General features: G+C 38.2%; 2 protein-coding genes across 2 annotated transcripts in view; both read right to left on the bottom strand.

Moving 5' to 3' along the window:
- Window positions 1-8,899, bottom strand: part of LOC110615191 (peroxisome biogenesis protein 5) — a 39,411-nt gene extending 30,512 nt beyond the window's left edge. The window contains exons 1-7 of the mRNA XM_021756942.2: window positions 8,554-8,899; window positions 8,257-8,391; window positions 7,994-8,156; window positions 7,036-7,229; window positions 6,669-6,920; window positions 6,347-6,466; window positions 5,308-5,469 (exon numbers count right to left, since the gene is read on the bottom strand). Coding sequence (XP_021612634.1) covers window positions 5,308-5,469; window positions 6,347-6,466; window positions 6,669-6,920; window positions 7,036-7,229; window positions 7,994-8,156; window positions 8,257-8,391; window positions 8,554-8,670 — 1,143 coding nt within the window. The 5' untranslated portion in view covers window positions 8,671-8,899. The remainder of the gene's footprint in view (window positions 1-5,307; window positions 5,470-6,346; window positions 6,467-6,668; window positions 6,921-7,035; window positions 7,230-7,993; window positions 8,157-8,256; window positions 8,392-8,553) is intronic.
- An 854-nt stretch (window positions 8,900-9,753) lies between these two features.
- LOC110615192 (heat shock cognate protein 80) lies at window positions 9,754-12,876 on the bottom strand. The gene is made up of 3 exons (XM_021756943.2): window positions 12,653-12,876; window positions 11,850-11,991; window positions 9,754-11,749 (listed from the first exon to the last, which is right to left on the bottom strand). Exons 1-3 carry the CDS (start codon window positions 12,773-12,775, stop codon window positions 9,915-9,917), a joined length of 2,100 nt encoding a protein of 699 aa, XP_021612635.1. The 5' UTR covers window positions 12,776-12,876; the 3' UTR covers window positions 9,754-9,914.
- Between the last annotated feature and the right edge of the window lie 308 nt (window positions 12,877-13,184).

Raw genomic sequence — 13,184 nt, 5'->3', positions numbered from 1 at the left:
ACCATCGCTGGAGTCACCACACCGACTCCTTGTCAGATTTGAGGTTTGTTTGCCGTTCGGGTGTTGGGTGGAGGTGTTTTATTTGGTACTGTTCATCGGTACTGTTCACGACGGGTACTGTTTTTTGATTCTGTGTCTCTTTTGTTGCTATTGTTTTTGGGTTGGTTGTCCTTATGGCTGAAGTTAAAACCACCACCGTAACTGATGTGATTCCTATGATGACTAAAATCACGGAACACAAATTGAATGGATCTTCCAATCAGGGAATTTTGTTATCTGCAGATGAGTATGCACAATTCATCCAATACCAGGCATCTATAAAATCTTCTAATTCCTCTTCTATCACTGCAATTGCCGAGTCAGGTAACTCTACTGCATGTCTTGTGTCTTCATCCTCCAAATGGGTTATTGATTCTGGTGCTACCGATCATATGTCAGGTAATTCTACCCTTTTGTCCAATCTTGAGTCTCATACATCGCCTTCTTATGTTACTCTTGCTAATGGCACTAAATCGTCTGTCATGGGTTCTGGTCATGTCAACTTAACCCCTTCTCTTTCTGCATCCTCTGTGTTATGTCTCCCTAAGTTCGCATTTAATTTGCCTTCCGTGAGTAAACTCACTCGTGCATTGAATTGTTGTGTCTCATTCTTTCCTGATCACTGTGTTTTTCAGGATCTTTCGACGAAGCAAATTATTGGTAGAGGAAGTGAGTCAGAGGGTCTTTACGTCTTGGATCAGCAACTACCTCGATCTCCTCGATCTCTGGTATGCTCCACGCGTTTAACACCTTTTGATGTTCATTGTCGTTTAGGGCATCCTTCTCTCTCGGTTTTGAAGAAGTTATATCCACAGTTTCATTCTTTGTCTATTCTAGATTGTGAGTCTTGTCAATTTGCCAAACATCATCGTTTACCTACTCTGTCTCGAGTCAATAAACGGGCTTCATCTCCCTTTGAGTTAGTCCATTCAGATGTTTGGGGTCCTTGTCCTGTTGTATCTAAGTCTGGCTTTAAGTATTTTGTTACCTTTGTTGATGATTTCTCTCGTACTACTTGGTTATTTTTAATGAAGAGTCGTTCAGAATTATTTTCTATTTTTTGTGCATTTTATGCTGAAATCCAAACCCAATTCAATACTTTCATCCGTATATTGCAAAGTGATAATGCTAAAGAGTATCTCTCTGGGGAATTTCAATCTGATTTGTTACAAAAAGGGATTCTTCATCAGTCCTCTTGTGTTGCCACTCCTTCACAAAATGGAGTTGCTAAAAGAAAAAATCGACATCTTCTTGAAGTAGACAGAGCCCTCTTATTCCAAATGAAGGTACCTAAATGTTTTTGGGCTGATGCTGTATCCACTGCTTGTTTTTTTATCAATCGCATGCCTTCCTCCGTCCTTCATGGTGATATCCCTTATAACATTTTATTTCCCACTAAATCTTTGTTTCCTATTGAGCCACGTCTCTTTGGTTGTACTTGTTTTGTTCGTGATGTTCGTCCACAGGTTACTAAATTGGATCCCAAATCACTCAAATGTGTCTTCCTTGGCTACTCTCGACGTCAGAAAGGGTATCGTTGTTTTTCTCCTGATCTGAATCGGTATCTTATGTCTGCGAATGTAACATTCTTTGAGTCCACTCCGTTTTTTCCACCATCATCTGTTTATAACACCCAGGAGGAGGAAGATGACCTCTTGTTATACATTGTTCGCTCTTCGTCTCCTCAGACTACTCCTACACCTTTCGCTCATGTGCCAGGTCGCCCTCCCATCTCTCATGTGTATTCCAGACGCTTAGAGGACTCTGACTCCGTTCCGCTACCCGCTTCTTCGTCGACCGATCCTGCTCCTACTGATCCTTCATTGTCTGATTTGGATTTGCCCATTGCTCTTCGCAAAGGTAAACGTACTTGCACTTATCCTATTTCATCTTGTGTCTCTTATGATTAATTATCCTCCTCTTCTCGTTGTTTTGTCACTGCTTTAGATTCTATTTCAATTCCCAAAACTGTTATTGAGGCTTTGTCCCATCCTGGTTGGCGTGCTGCAATGGAAGAGGAAATGATGGCCCTTGACACTAATGGTACTTGGGAGTTGATGTCCTTGCCCCCAGGAAAGCGGGCTATTGGGTGCAAATGGGTGTTTGCAGTGAAAGTAAATCCTGACGGATCTATTGCTCGCCTCAAGGCCCGTTTAGTGGCCAAAGGTTATACACAAACTTATGGAGTTGACTATTCTAATACATTCTCCCCAGTTGCCAAGCTCGCATCTGTCCGACTGTTTATTTCCTTGGCGGCTACTCATGATTGGCCTTTGCATCAACTGGATATTAAAAATGCTTTTCTTCATGGTGATCTTCAGGAGGAGGTTTATATTGAGCAACCACCTAGTTTTGTTGCTCAGGGGGAGTCAGGTAAAGTTTGTAGACTTCGAAAATCGCTTTATGGCTTGAAACAGAGTCCTCGGGCATGGTTTGGCAGGCTTAGTGAGGTGGTCCAACAGTTTGGAATGAAGATGAGTAAGTGTGATCACTCAGTGTTTTATAGAAATTCTGATAGTGGAGTAATTCTGCTTGTAGTATATGTGGATGATATCGTTATCACAAGAAGTGACATTGCTGGCATCACATCCTTAAAAGAATTTCTTAAAACACAGTTTCATACAAAGGATTTGGGTTCCTTGAAATATTTCTTGGGAATCGAAGTTATGCGGTGTAAGAAAGGCATCTTCTTGTCTCAAAGAAAATATGTTCTTGATTTGTTGGCAGAAACAGGAAAATTGGGTGCTAAGCCTTGTAGTGCCCCAATAACCCCTAACCTTCAACTTACCACAGAAGACAGTGAGCCATTTGCAGATCCTGGAAGGTATAGAAGATTAGTTGGCAAGCTGAATTATTTGACGGTGACTCGTCCTGATATTGCATATTCAGTGAGTGTGGTAAGTCAGTTTATATCTTCTCCTACTGTTGCCCAGTGGGATGCTCTGGGACAGATTCTTTGTTATCTTAAAGGGCCCCAGGGAGAGGCCTATTCTATGGTAACCATGGGCACTCAAATATTGAATGCTTTTGTGATGCTGATTGGGCAAGCTCGAAAGTTGATAGGAGGTCAATTACTGGGTATTGTGTTTTTGTGGGAGGTAACTTGGTCTCATGGAAAAGTAAGAAGCAAAATGTGGTCTCCCGTTCTAGTGCTGAATCTGAATATCGAGCTATGGCACAAGCCGTTTGTGAAATCTTGTGGGTACGTCAACTGTTGGAAGAAGTTGGATTCACAAATTCGGTGCCTGCTAAGTTGTGGTGTGATAATCAAGCAGCTATCCACATTGCCTCCAATCCAGTATTTCACGAGAGGACTAAACACATCGAGATTGATTGTCATTTTGTTCGTGAAAAGGTCCAACAAAAGATAATATCAACAGGACATATCCGAACTGGAGAACAATTAGGAGATATTTTCACTAAAGCTCTAAATGGGACTCGAGTTGATTATATATGTAACAAGTTGGGCATGATTAACATTTATGATCCAACTTGAGGGGGAGTGTTATAAGTTATAGAAAGTAAATATGTTAATATAGGAAGTAAATATTGATAGATGGGTCAGTTGCTTAATCTTAGGGACTGTATAATCATAGGCTTGATTTTCCTTCCTGTTTAGTTATCGTCTCTCATGTATAAATAGGTTGTAATCTCTATTGTGATATACAATAAATATTATCCTTCTACACAAACTAAATATCTGAGAGATTGAAGTATTTCTTCAAGGATTGAAGTAGCAATCCAAAACAAATATAGCTATGTCTCAATGGAAATGTACTTTGGAAACACTGGAAGAAAATGGTATGCTAAATTATAAATATGTGGACACTTCCATGGATCTAAATGTCAAACTTGATTCTCGACGAGGGAAGCCATTCAAAGATATTGATAGATATTGAAGACTTATTGATAAACTCAATTCTCTCACCATCACATGACCAAATATTACCTTTGCAGTCAATGTAGTTACTTAATTTTTTTTCAAGCTCCATGTAGTAGTCACTAGAATGCAATCATTTGTATCCTCAAGTAGATTACAGGAGGTCCAAGACAAAAGTTTGTCATATGAAGACAAGCATCATTCACAAATTGTTGGGTATTCAAATGCACAATGGTAAGATCCCTTTTAGATAGGCGATATACTTTAGAATATTGTATTACAATAGGACTTAAGAAGGAATCAGATATCCTGGAAGAGTAAGAAGCATAATATAGTTGCAAAGTCAAGTGCAAAAGCAAAATCTTGAGATATAGCTTTGAAAATTTACAAACTTATTTGATTAAAGCAACTCCTTAAGAGTTGAAGTATGGTGTAATTGGACAAATAAAGTTGATACGAGACAATCAAGTTATCCTCCATATAGCATCATATGCAATTTTTCATGAAAAGATGAAGCATATTAAAGTGGATTGCCTCTTTGTAAGGCAAAACATTGAGTCAGGATGTTTGCCACTAATTTTGTCAACTCATCAGCGAGCAGATATCCTTACTAAATATCTTGGAGGATCTAGAATTGAGGACATTTATGATAAGCATGGGACATTACGCTCCAGCTTAAGGGAGAGAGTTAAAGATGTTGTAACATATCTCTTGTAAATAGCCTTGATTTGCATTGACTTGATGTGATTGTGCTAGAATTATGTGATATAATTAGGTTGTAATATTATTTCCTTCCTAATTTGTACCAAGTAAACAAGTATAAATATCCAATTAGCTTGAGGCAAATCATCAGGCTCAAATATTCTTTCATATTCTCCCTCTTTTTTTCTCTTTTCACTTCTATTTCAAAACCACAAGAATTGAATCTAGAACCATAAGATGCTAACAACACTAAATTAACTTTGATCCCTCCCAACCTATATAGAAGCTCCCATGTCAAGGAAAAAACCCACATCTGCAGCTTACATGTTAGTTAAGTACCTTAATGAAGCCCACTTAACTCTTATGTAAGAATATAAAACACTCCCAAATCCCAATCCACCAAAAGCATGAACAAAGAAAAGAGAGGAAGAGGAGAGCATAACAACTATTATGGTACAAAACTAAATGTTTATGGACTTCAATATAATCTGGTACTACAAAACATTTTGTAATTCAAACAAGTCTCCCCATATTAGTATACAACATCATTCTCTTAAGTTTGGATGTTTAGGTTTCGAAATGTACACTGCTAGATTCAAGTGTATGGACAAGTACACACACATCATTTGGAAATCCAAAAAAAAAAATAGTACTTTTTTTCATGCTTTCATTAAATATTTACTTGCCTCATCACGCACATATTCATCAGCCCAAGAAGTACCCCCAATATGTTGTTGCTGATATTCTGTTGCCCAATCACTAGGTCCAACAGCTGGCTTCACTTGATTATCATCAATAATAAGTTCACCACGACTCATCTTTGACACAAATTGAAGAAACTTTGAATTCTGCATCCCCATGTCAATTGATGAATATTCAAGCAAATAGAAATAAAGACTGAAAAAAGTACAACTACGAGTGCATAAGTAAGTCATAAAATGACGTATGAATAGGGATATTAACCACGCCCAGGGCTCTTGTCCTCAAATATGTATTGTTGCCAACCATGTGTTATAGGATTATAGCTGGTTGAAGTCTTTTGACTAAATCAATGACTAGCGCTTACCAATCCAAATCCACTTGTTTCAATCATCCAACATCTTCTACAGTACAGTATAATACATTTGATGCAATTGCTCTAAAGAAATGCAAATAAGGCCTCTCTCACTTTTTATAATCATTTTTACAACTGGAGAAATAAATGGCTATGCATGAATAGGATAATATAATTTCCAGTCCGTGGACATTTGAGAGTGTAAAACTGCTGGGGACTGGTGTATGCATACATGACACATAATCTATTGCATAAAACATACTACACCATTTAAAATGTCAGCTGAAACACACTGTTTTTCACCAAAAATTATTCACACTTAGACATGGCCCAGAATTGACAAGCACTGAATAAGACCCACCACTTGCATGTCAAAACAATAGGATCTAGGATCAACTGTTGCTCTAGTTTTCTCAAAGAAAAAAGAATGAAGGTTTCATCAAACTTAGGTGCTACCAGGCTGATTGAAAGAGGGAGCCATTTGCATAAATTGATTCCACAAGAAGTAGACCATACACCAGATGAAAATGTTTATTGGGAACCCGAGTAAACTATAAGTTCTAAAGTGCATTTCTGTTATAATATCCACAATTTGAAAACCAGAAGATTCCGGAAACAGGAAAGTATATGCACACCATGCAGAAAATTTGTTGATAATAGAGCATAAGAACCTGAAATTTAGGGTCATTATTTCGAGCAAGTGTGTGGGCAAGCATACGAGTCTGTTCCATTGCAGCTAAGTTTGGGGTATTTGCACCTCTCATTTGATCCATTGATGCCAACTGTTGTTCCTATAACCAAAAATAAAGGACAAGATACAGAACATTGTTAATGCAATGTCCAAAAATTCATACAACCAATCTTCAAGAATCATATATTTATGAACCTAAGTCCACCTTTACCAATGAGAATATTCCAAGATCAACCATGAGATGTTCAAACAGATGAGTGCGATCTACCAGAAAGTTAAAAAGTAATACCAAATGCAACTACCTGCTCAAATTCAGAGACCCAACCATTAGCACCATGTTGCCGTTCAAATGCATGAGCCCAACCATCAGGATCACTATGTTTTAACCTTTGCTGGTTAAATTCTGCAATCCATCCATCGGCAGCATGAGGGCCAGGTCTCAAACTACCCTGTGACTCATTCCAGTAATCCTCCAGCTCTTGAAATCTCCCAGGTGAAGGCCCCTTTGCATGAGCATCACCGTCAATATCTAATGAAGACAATAGTGCATTCACCTGGATGTAAAACCCAAATCAAGACATACTTACAGTTTTGCTCAAAGAATGAGAATGAAAATTAAGAGAAAATGATAGCTTGCAAACTTCCAATAACAAATAAAGGGCATAGAACCTGTGCATTAATGAAATCTTCACTCTTATCAGCAAAGAAGTGCCTGGCCATTATGCTGCTACGATCACGTATGCACTGTTTTTCGCCTTCAGATAATCCTAACAAAGGCAATGGAGCAGGACGAAAAGGGACTCCACCGTGGCTACTTTCAACAAATGACCGCAAAAAGCTAGACAACACTCTTTGGGGCGGTCCTGCAATATAATGAATACAAAACATACACCAAAAAGCCAAAAAAAAAAAGTACGTGAGAACTCTTTCTCAATATTGTAATAGATATTTGATAACACGATAATTTATATGACAATGAAATCCGCCTCCATTAGGATATGTATGTACAACATATTAGAGATAAAATGAGAAAAGGGTCATTTGGAATGGTTTAGTCATGTCCAATATGGAGTGTCAAAAAACTATTAAGCAAGTATGGTAAATTAGTGGAGATGAGTGAAAAAGGGAAGGAGGAAACCTAAAGTGACATAAAGGGAAGTAGTATTAAAAGATTTACAAGTCTTGAATATTAATGCATACTTGGTTTTTAACAGAGCTGAGAATAAGGCCGGGTTTTTGTTGTCATCTCTAAGAAATCTCCTACTTTTATTTAATATGATATTGGTCAACTTCCAGTATACAACATGATTTCTGAAACTTGAAATAATCTATCGTCCTAATCATCTTGTCTTCCTTCACCATCTGTTAGTTTCAAATCTTTAATACGCTAAGTTAATGGAACTCATATAATGAAAACCTTCAGTCATTTGCACCCCACCTCACTTAGATTACTCTTCACTTCACAAACCATTTAATAGATTACTTGTCACTTCAGGAACCTTTTTAATTTTTCTTTCTTTCTTAATCACTCGCCAGTTTTGGTATGAGCAGAATTTTATAAATCCAAAAGGTTCAACTAGCATTAGTAAATAAGATAAGCTTAGAAATTGCTAAGATTAAGCATTACCATCCAAAGTGGGTTGAAGCTGAGGTCCACGATCATACCCATGATCCAATAGAGGAATGTTAGCCACAGATAGAGGGGGAACATGAGACCGCTGTATCTCATCCCAGGCATCCACGAGTCCATTCTGATCAGCAGAGCGAAACCCAGCAAGGAATTCCGAGCCCTGACAATATAGACAAAGCATGTGAGAAAAAACAAAACAACTCAGGTGGTAACAAAAACTTCCATTAAATGCTACTTTTAGCTAAAACAACATATCCAACCTGAGCACCGGGGTGAGAAAATTGCTGTTGTTCAAATTCAGCCCCTGGAAGTGCTCTCAGAGGGTCCTCAACATCCTGGAAAAATCGATTCTCCGAACTTGTAGCAGTCGCTGTGGGGATTTCCTTTAGCCTTTCCTGTTATAGAAAAATAGAAAAGTTCACAAATAAGTATACATACCCACGAAAAGACCGAGGAACGAAAAAACTAACATAAGCCAACTGAATTTTGAAAATTTTAAGAAATGGATAGTGAAATGGTGAAAATTAGACCAATGGAAAGGGAAAGCAAGCAATTACCTGAGTTTTAGAAGAGGAGCCTAGGAGTGTATTGGCAAGAGCGCCAAGAGGATTGGAAGATGAAGAACCCGGAACCGCACATGCCGCTCCTCCAGCAACTAGGTCTCGCATCGCCATCTCTATATCTGCTTCCAATTTCCCGTAAGACGATGGCTGTGGAGTCGACGATTGGTCTCTTTTCTTAAGTCATAGAAATTGAATGAATGAAGAACTGGAGGTGCAGGCCGACGACGACGATTGAACAAAAGCAGGGCTCGGAGGTTATATATGTAATGAACGCAGAGAACTCCTTGTTTGTTACAGAGCTGATATCGATGAGCAAGCAGCATAACTCCCTCCATATGTTTTATGATAATTGATTAATATAGAAATAATATTTTCTGTCGTTTTGTTTGAGATGCCTAATCGTTTAAAGCTGCACACATTTTTAGGCATATCCTGAAAGAGTATGGTACTACAAAATACTAAAGGCCACTTAACTCTTGTTCTTACTTAATTTTTCTCCTTCCTCTTTTAATTGCATCATTCACTTTCGATTTATCTATAAAATAATTTCATTCTAATATTTTTCCTTTTTTGTTTTATAATCCCAAAGCCAGGTGATATATTGATCCTTTTTTTTTTCTTTTTAGATTCCAAATTTGTTAACCTGCCTCTTTAAATTTGGGTTTTCAAATATGTTAGTATGAGTTATTTCACAATTGATTTTGGTAAAGCAATGTTTCCCTATAATCCAAGGGTGATTGTGCTTTGTTGCTAAAGTGATCGACTTTTAATTATTTCATCAGATTGATGTGCAATTGCAATGTAGAGATACATAGAACTTTTCTTCAAAGAACAGCTTTTGAGAAGGCTCTCAATGGAAGAACTTAGTTATTAAAGTGATTAAAATATTAGTTCATAATTGTTTATTATTTTATATGAGCAGTGAATTTTAGTTGCGTCCGTTTTTATTATAATTTTTTATTTTTCGTTTTTTATTCAACATGAAAAACCAACTCCCAATCTCATGCACTCCTCCGAGAATGTTACAAGGTTCGACTTCAATGCAAAGGTGAAAAAGAATTCTCCTAGAGGTGCTATGCCGTACGCATCAAAACCCGTTACCCGCCTAAGCATTATGAAATCGACAGGTTTCATCCAAAATCAATGTTAAGTTCTAAGCTTTTCAATGCAAATGACTGCGGCTGAAACACTACATGTCCGCCTCAGCGAGGAAAAGAAGATATAATATTTCAAAAAAAAAGAAAAAAACATTCTAGAGCAGTTTCAAAATACTATCAGGGTATCCATTAGAGACTACCGCAACATCATAATGTAAAAAATAATCAATCAGAAGATCAGAAGATAGGCTAAAAGGCTTAATCAACTTCCTCCATCTTAGATCCCTCAGCATCTGCATCAGCTTCCTCCAGAACTGGCATGTCAGCATCTCCCTCACCTGCATCCTCATCAATGCTCAATCCAAGCTTCAACATCCTGTGGATCCTGTTGCCAAAGGTGTTGGGCTCATCAAGGCTGAAGCCAGATGTGAGAAGGGCAGTCTCGAAAAGCAGCAGCACAAGATCCTTCACTGACTTATCATTCTTGTCAGCATCAGCTCTCTTTCTCAGTTCCTCCATAATAGGATTCTCAGGGTTGATCTCCATGGTTTTCTTGCTGGACATATACCCAGCCATGCTGCTGTCCCGCAAAGCTTGAGCTCTCATGATTCTCTCCATGTTAGCAGTCCACCCATACTCCCCAGTGACCAAACAGCACGGAGAATCAACAACACGGTCTGAGACCACAACCTTCTCCACTTTATCTCCCAACACATCCTTGATAACCTTGCAAAGAGCCTCAAACTTCTGCTTCAGTTGTTCCTTCTTTTGCTTCTCATCTTCACTTTCATCAATTTTCAAACCTTCCTTGGTAGCTGAAACAAGCTTTTTGCCCTCAAACTCTTTGAGCTGACCAACAGCATACTCATCAATAGCATCAACCATGAAGAGGACCTCATAGCCCTTCTTCTTCAACTTCTCAAGGAATGGGGAGTTTTCAACTGCCTTCTTGCTTTCACCAGTGATGTAGTAGATATCACTCTGGCCCTCCTTCATCCTAGTCACATAGTCCTTGAGACTGGTCATCTCATCACCACTCTTGGTGGAGTGATATCGAAGCAATTCAGCAATCTTTGTCTTGTTCTGGGAATCCTCATGGATGCCAAGCTTAAGGTTCTTAGAGAATGCCTCATAGAATTTGTTGTAGTCTTCTTTGTTTTCAGCAATCTCAGAGAAAAGCTCAATGCACTTCTTTACCAAGTTCTTGCGGATAACTTTGAGGATCTTGTTCTGTTGCAACATCTCTCTTGAAATGTTGAGAGGCAGGTCCTCAGAATCAACAATACCCTTAACGAATCCTAGATACTCAGGAATCAACTCCTCACAATTGTCCATGATGAAAACACGTCGAACATAAAGCTTAATGTTGTTAGGCTTCTTTCTTGTGTCAAACAGATCAAATGGTGCCCTCTTAGGAACAAAGAGGACAGCCTTGAACTCAAGTTGGCCCTCCACAGAGAAATGCTTCACAGCCAAATGCTCCTCCCAGTCATTGGTAAGGCTCTTGTAGAAAGCAGAATATTCTTCCTTTGTTATTTCCTCAGGCTTCCTCATCCAGATGGGTTTCTGCTTGTTCACCAATGACCATTCATGGGACACCTCCTTGATCTTCTTTTTTTTCTTCTCTTCTTTCTCCTTCTCCTCATCAACATCCTCCACTTCACCTTCCTCGTCCTTCTTGTCCTCCTCATCTTCGTCATCAGAAATCTCCTTCTCAGTAGTCTTTTCAATCCAGAGAGAGATTGGGTAGCTAATGAATTCTGAGTGCTTCTTGATCAGGTCCTTGAGTCGGCGCTCCTCAAGGTACTCAAGCTGGTCTTCCTTGAGGAAGAGCGTAATTTTTGTACCTCTACCAAGGTTCTCACCAGAAGTATCTCTAGTTACAGTGAATGACCCTCCAGCCTGGGATTCCCAGACATACTGTTCATCATCATTGTGCTTCGTGATCACAATGACCTTCTCAGCAACCAAGTAAGCAGAGTAGAAACCAACACCAAACTGTCCAATCATACTAACATCAGCTCCAGCAGCCAAGGCCTCCATAAATTCTTTGGTACCAGATCTGGCAATGGTACCAAGATTGTTCACCAAGTCTTACAAGGAACAGAAAGAGAGACAATTAGTGATATTAATTAAAAGATGTACAAATGATAAAACGCGTTAAACACATATAGTGCCAGAAATGACACCTACCGGCCTTGGTCATGCCAATACCACTGTCAATTATAGACAATGTGTTGTTAGTTTTGTCAGGAACAATGTGAATGAAAAGCTCAGGTTGAGCATCAAGCTTGCTCTTGTCTGTTAAGCTCTCAAATCTGATTTTGTCTAGAGCCTGGAAGGGGGCACAAAAAATGACATCAGCAAATAAGAACTACAATCCACTAGAAATAAAAACTTCACAACACTCGGTTAACCAACTAATAAACCCAACATCATGGAATTTATTAACCAACCAAACAAAATCCAACATTCAAAATCCACTAATATAAATAAATAAACTCATATTTACCAACAAGGATGAAAAAAATTGGCATGAAGAAAACACAAATACATGAACTCAATATCTACGAAGAGCAATATTAAAAATAGGCTTATCATGAAACAGTAAACAACTAACTGACTGAAACAGTAAATAAATAGTTAAAAAGTCCAGTTTATGGATTCAACAATAAATTAACAATAAGGAAATAATCCATCTCTGCCATGTTACTTCAAAAAAATATTGGATGATTAAAATCAATGGAAAAGACAAATAATTCATTTATTCACAGGTAAAATGAACAGGAAATAGTCAACTAGTTGACCGTCCACCATATCCAACTACCTTCCTACAACACCTTGAAAACCCCAACATGCCGTACGCCTTAAAATTAATTAGAATCCCTTAAAACCTAGGAATAATGTGCAGCATAGCCACTAAAATCTCTGAAAGAATTACGAGTATGTAAACAAAAGCAAAGCCGAAATGGAGAGAAAGAGAAAGTGAATCTTACATCGGAGGCATTGCTGATAAGTTCACGGAGAAAAATTTCCTTGTTGCTGTAGAAAGTATTGATGATCAAACTCAGCAACTGGTTGATCTCAGCCTGAAAAGCAAACGTCTCAGTGTCCGCCATTGATGACAATACTTTGATGATGGAGAAAACTTCCAAATGAATTTAGAGAGAGATCCTGAGAGCCGATGAGAATGAGTCTACCAAAATGAAGAAAGTGGGGTTTATATAGAGGGCTTTGCTAGGGTTTCTAGATCCTTCTATTTCCCCATGCTTCCTGCGGTTTTAGTTGGGAGGTATTTGTCCCCATTGGGGTATGATTAGGTGAAGTTAGACCTGGCCATGGGCTAGTTTCGGTTTGAAATTGGTGGTCCGATTTATTTTTTAAATTGATTTACAGTTAATTTAATTTAAATTTTTATACGGTTTCAATTTTTTAACAGTCCATTTCAATTTGATTTTAAAAAGATTATAATTTCAATTTTTATAAGTTTTAATTTTAATTTTTAATTAAGTACAAGTTATTGGAGAA

This window comes from Manihot esculenta, chromosome 5 (assembly GCF_001659605.2).
Source record: "Manihot esculenta cultivar AM560-2 chromosome 5, M.esculenta_v8, whole genome shotgun sequence".
NCBI classification, from domain to species: domain Eukaryota; kingdom Viridiplantae; phylum Streptophyta; class Magnoliopsida; order Malpighiales; family Euphorbiaceae; genus Manihot; species Manihot esculenta.
Note: the sequence above shows the minus strand (reverse complement) of the source record. Positions and strands in the feature narration are given on the sequence as shown.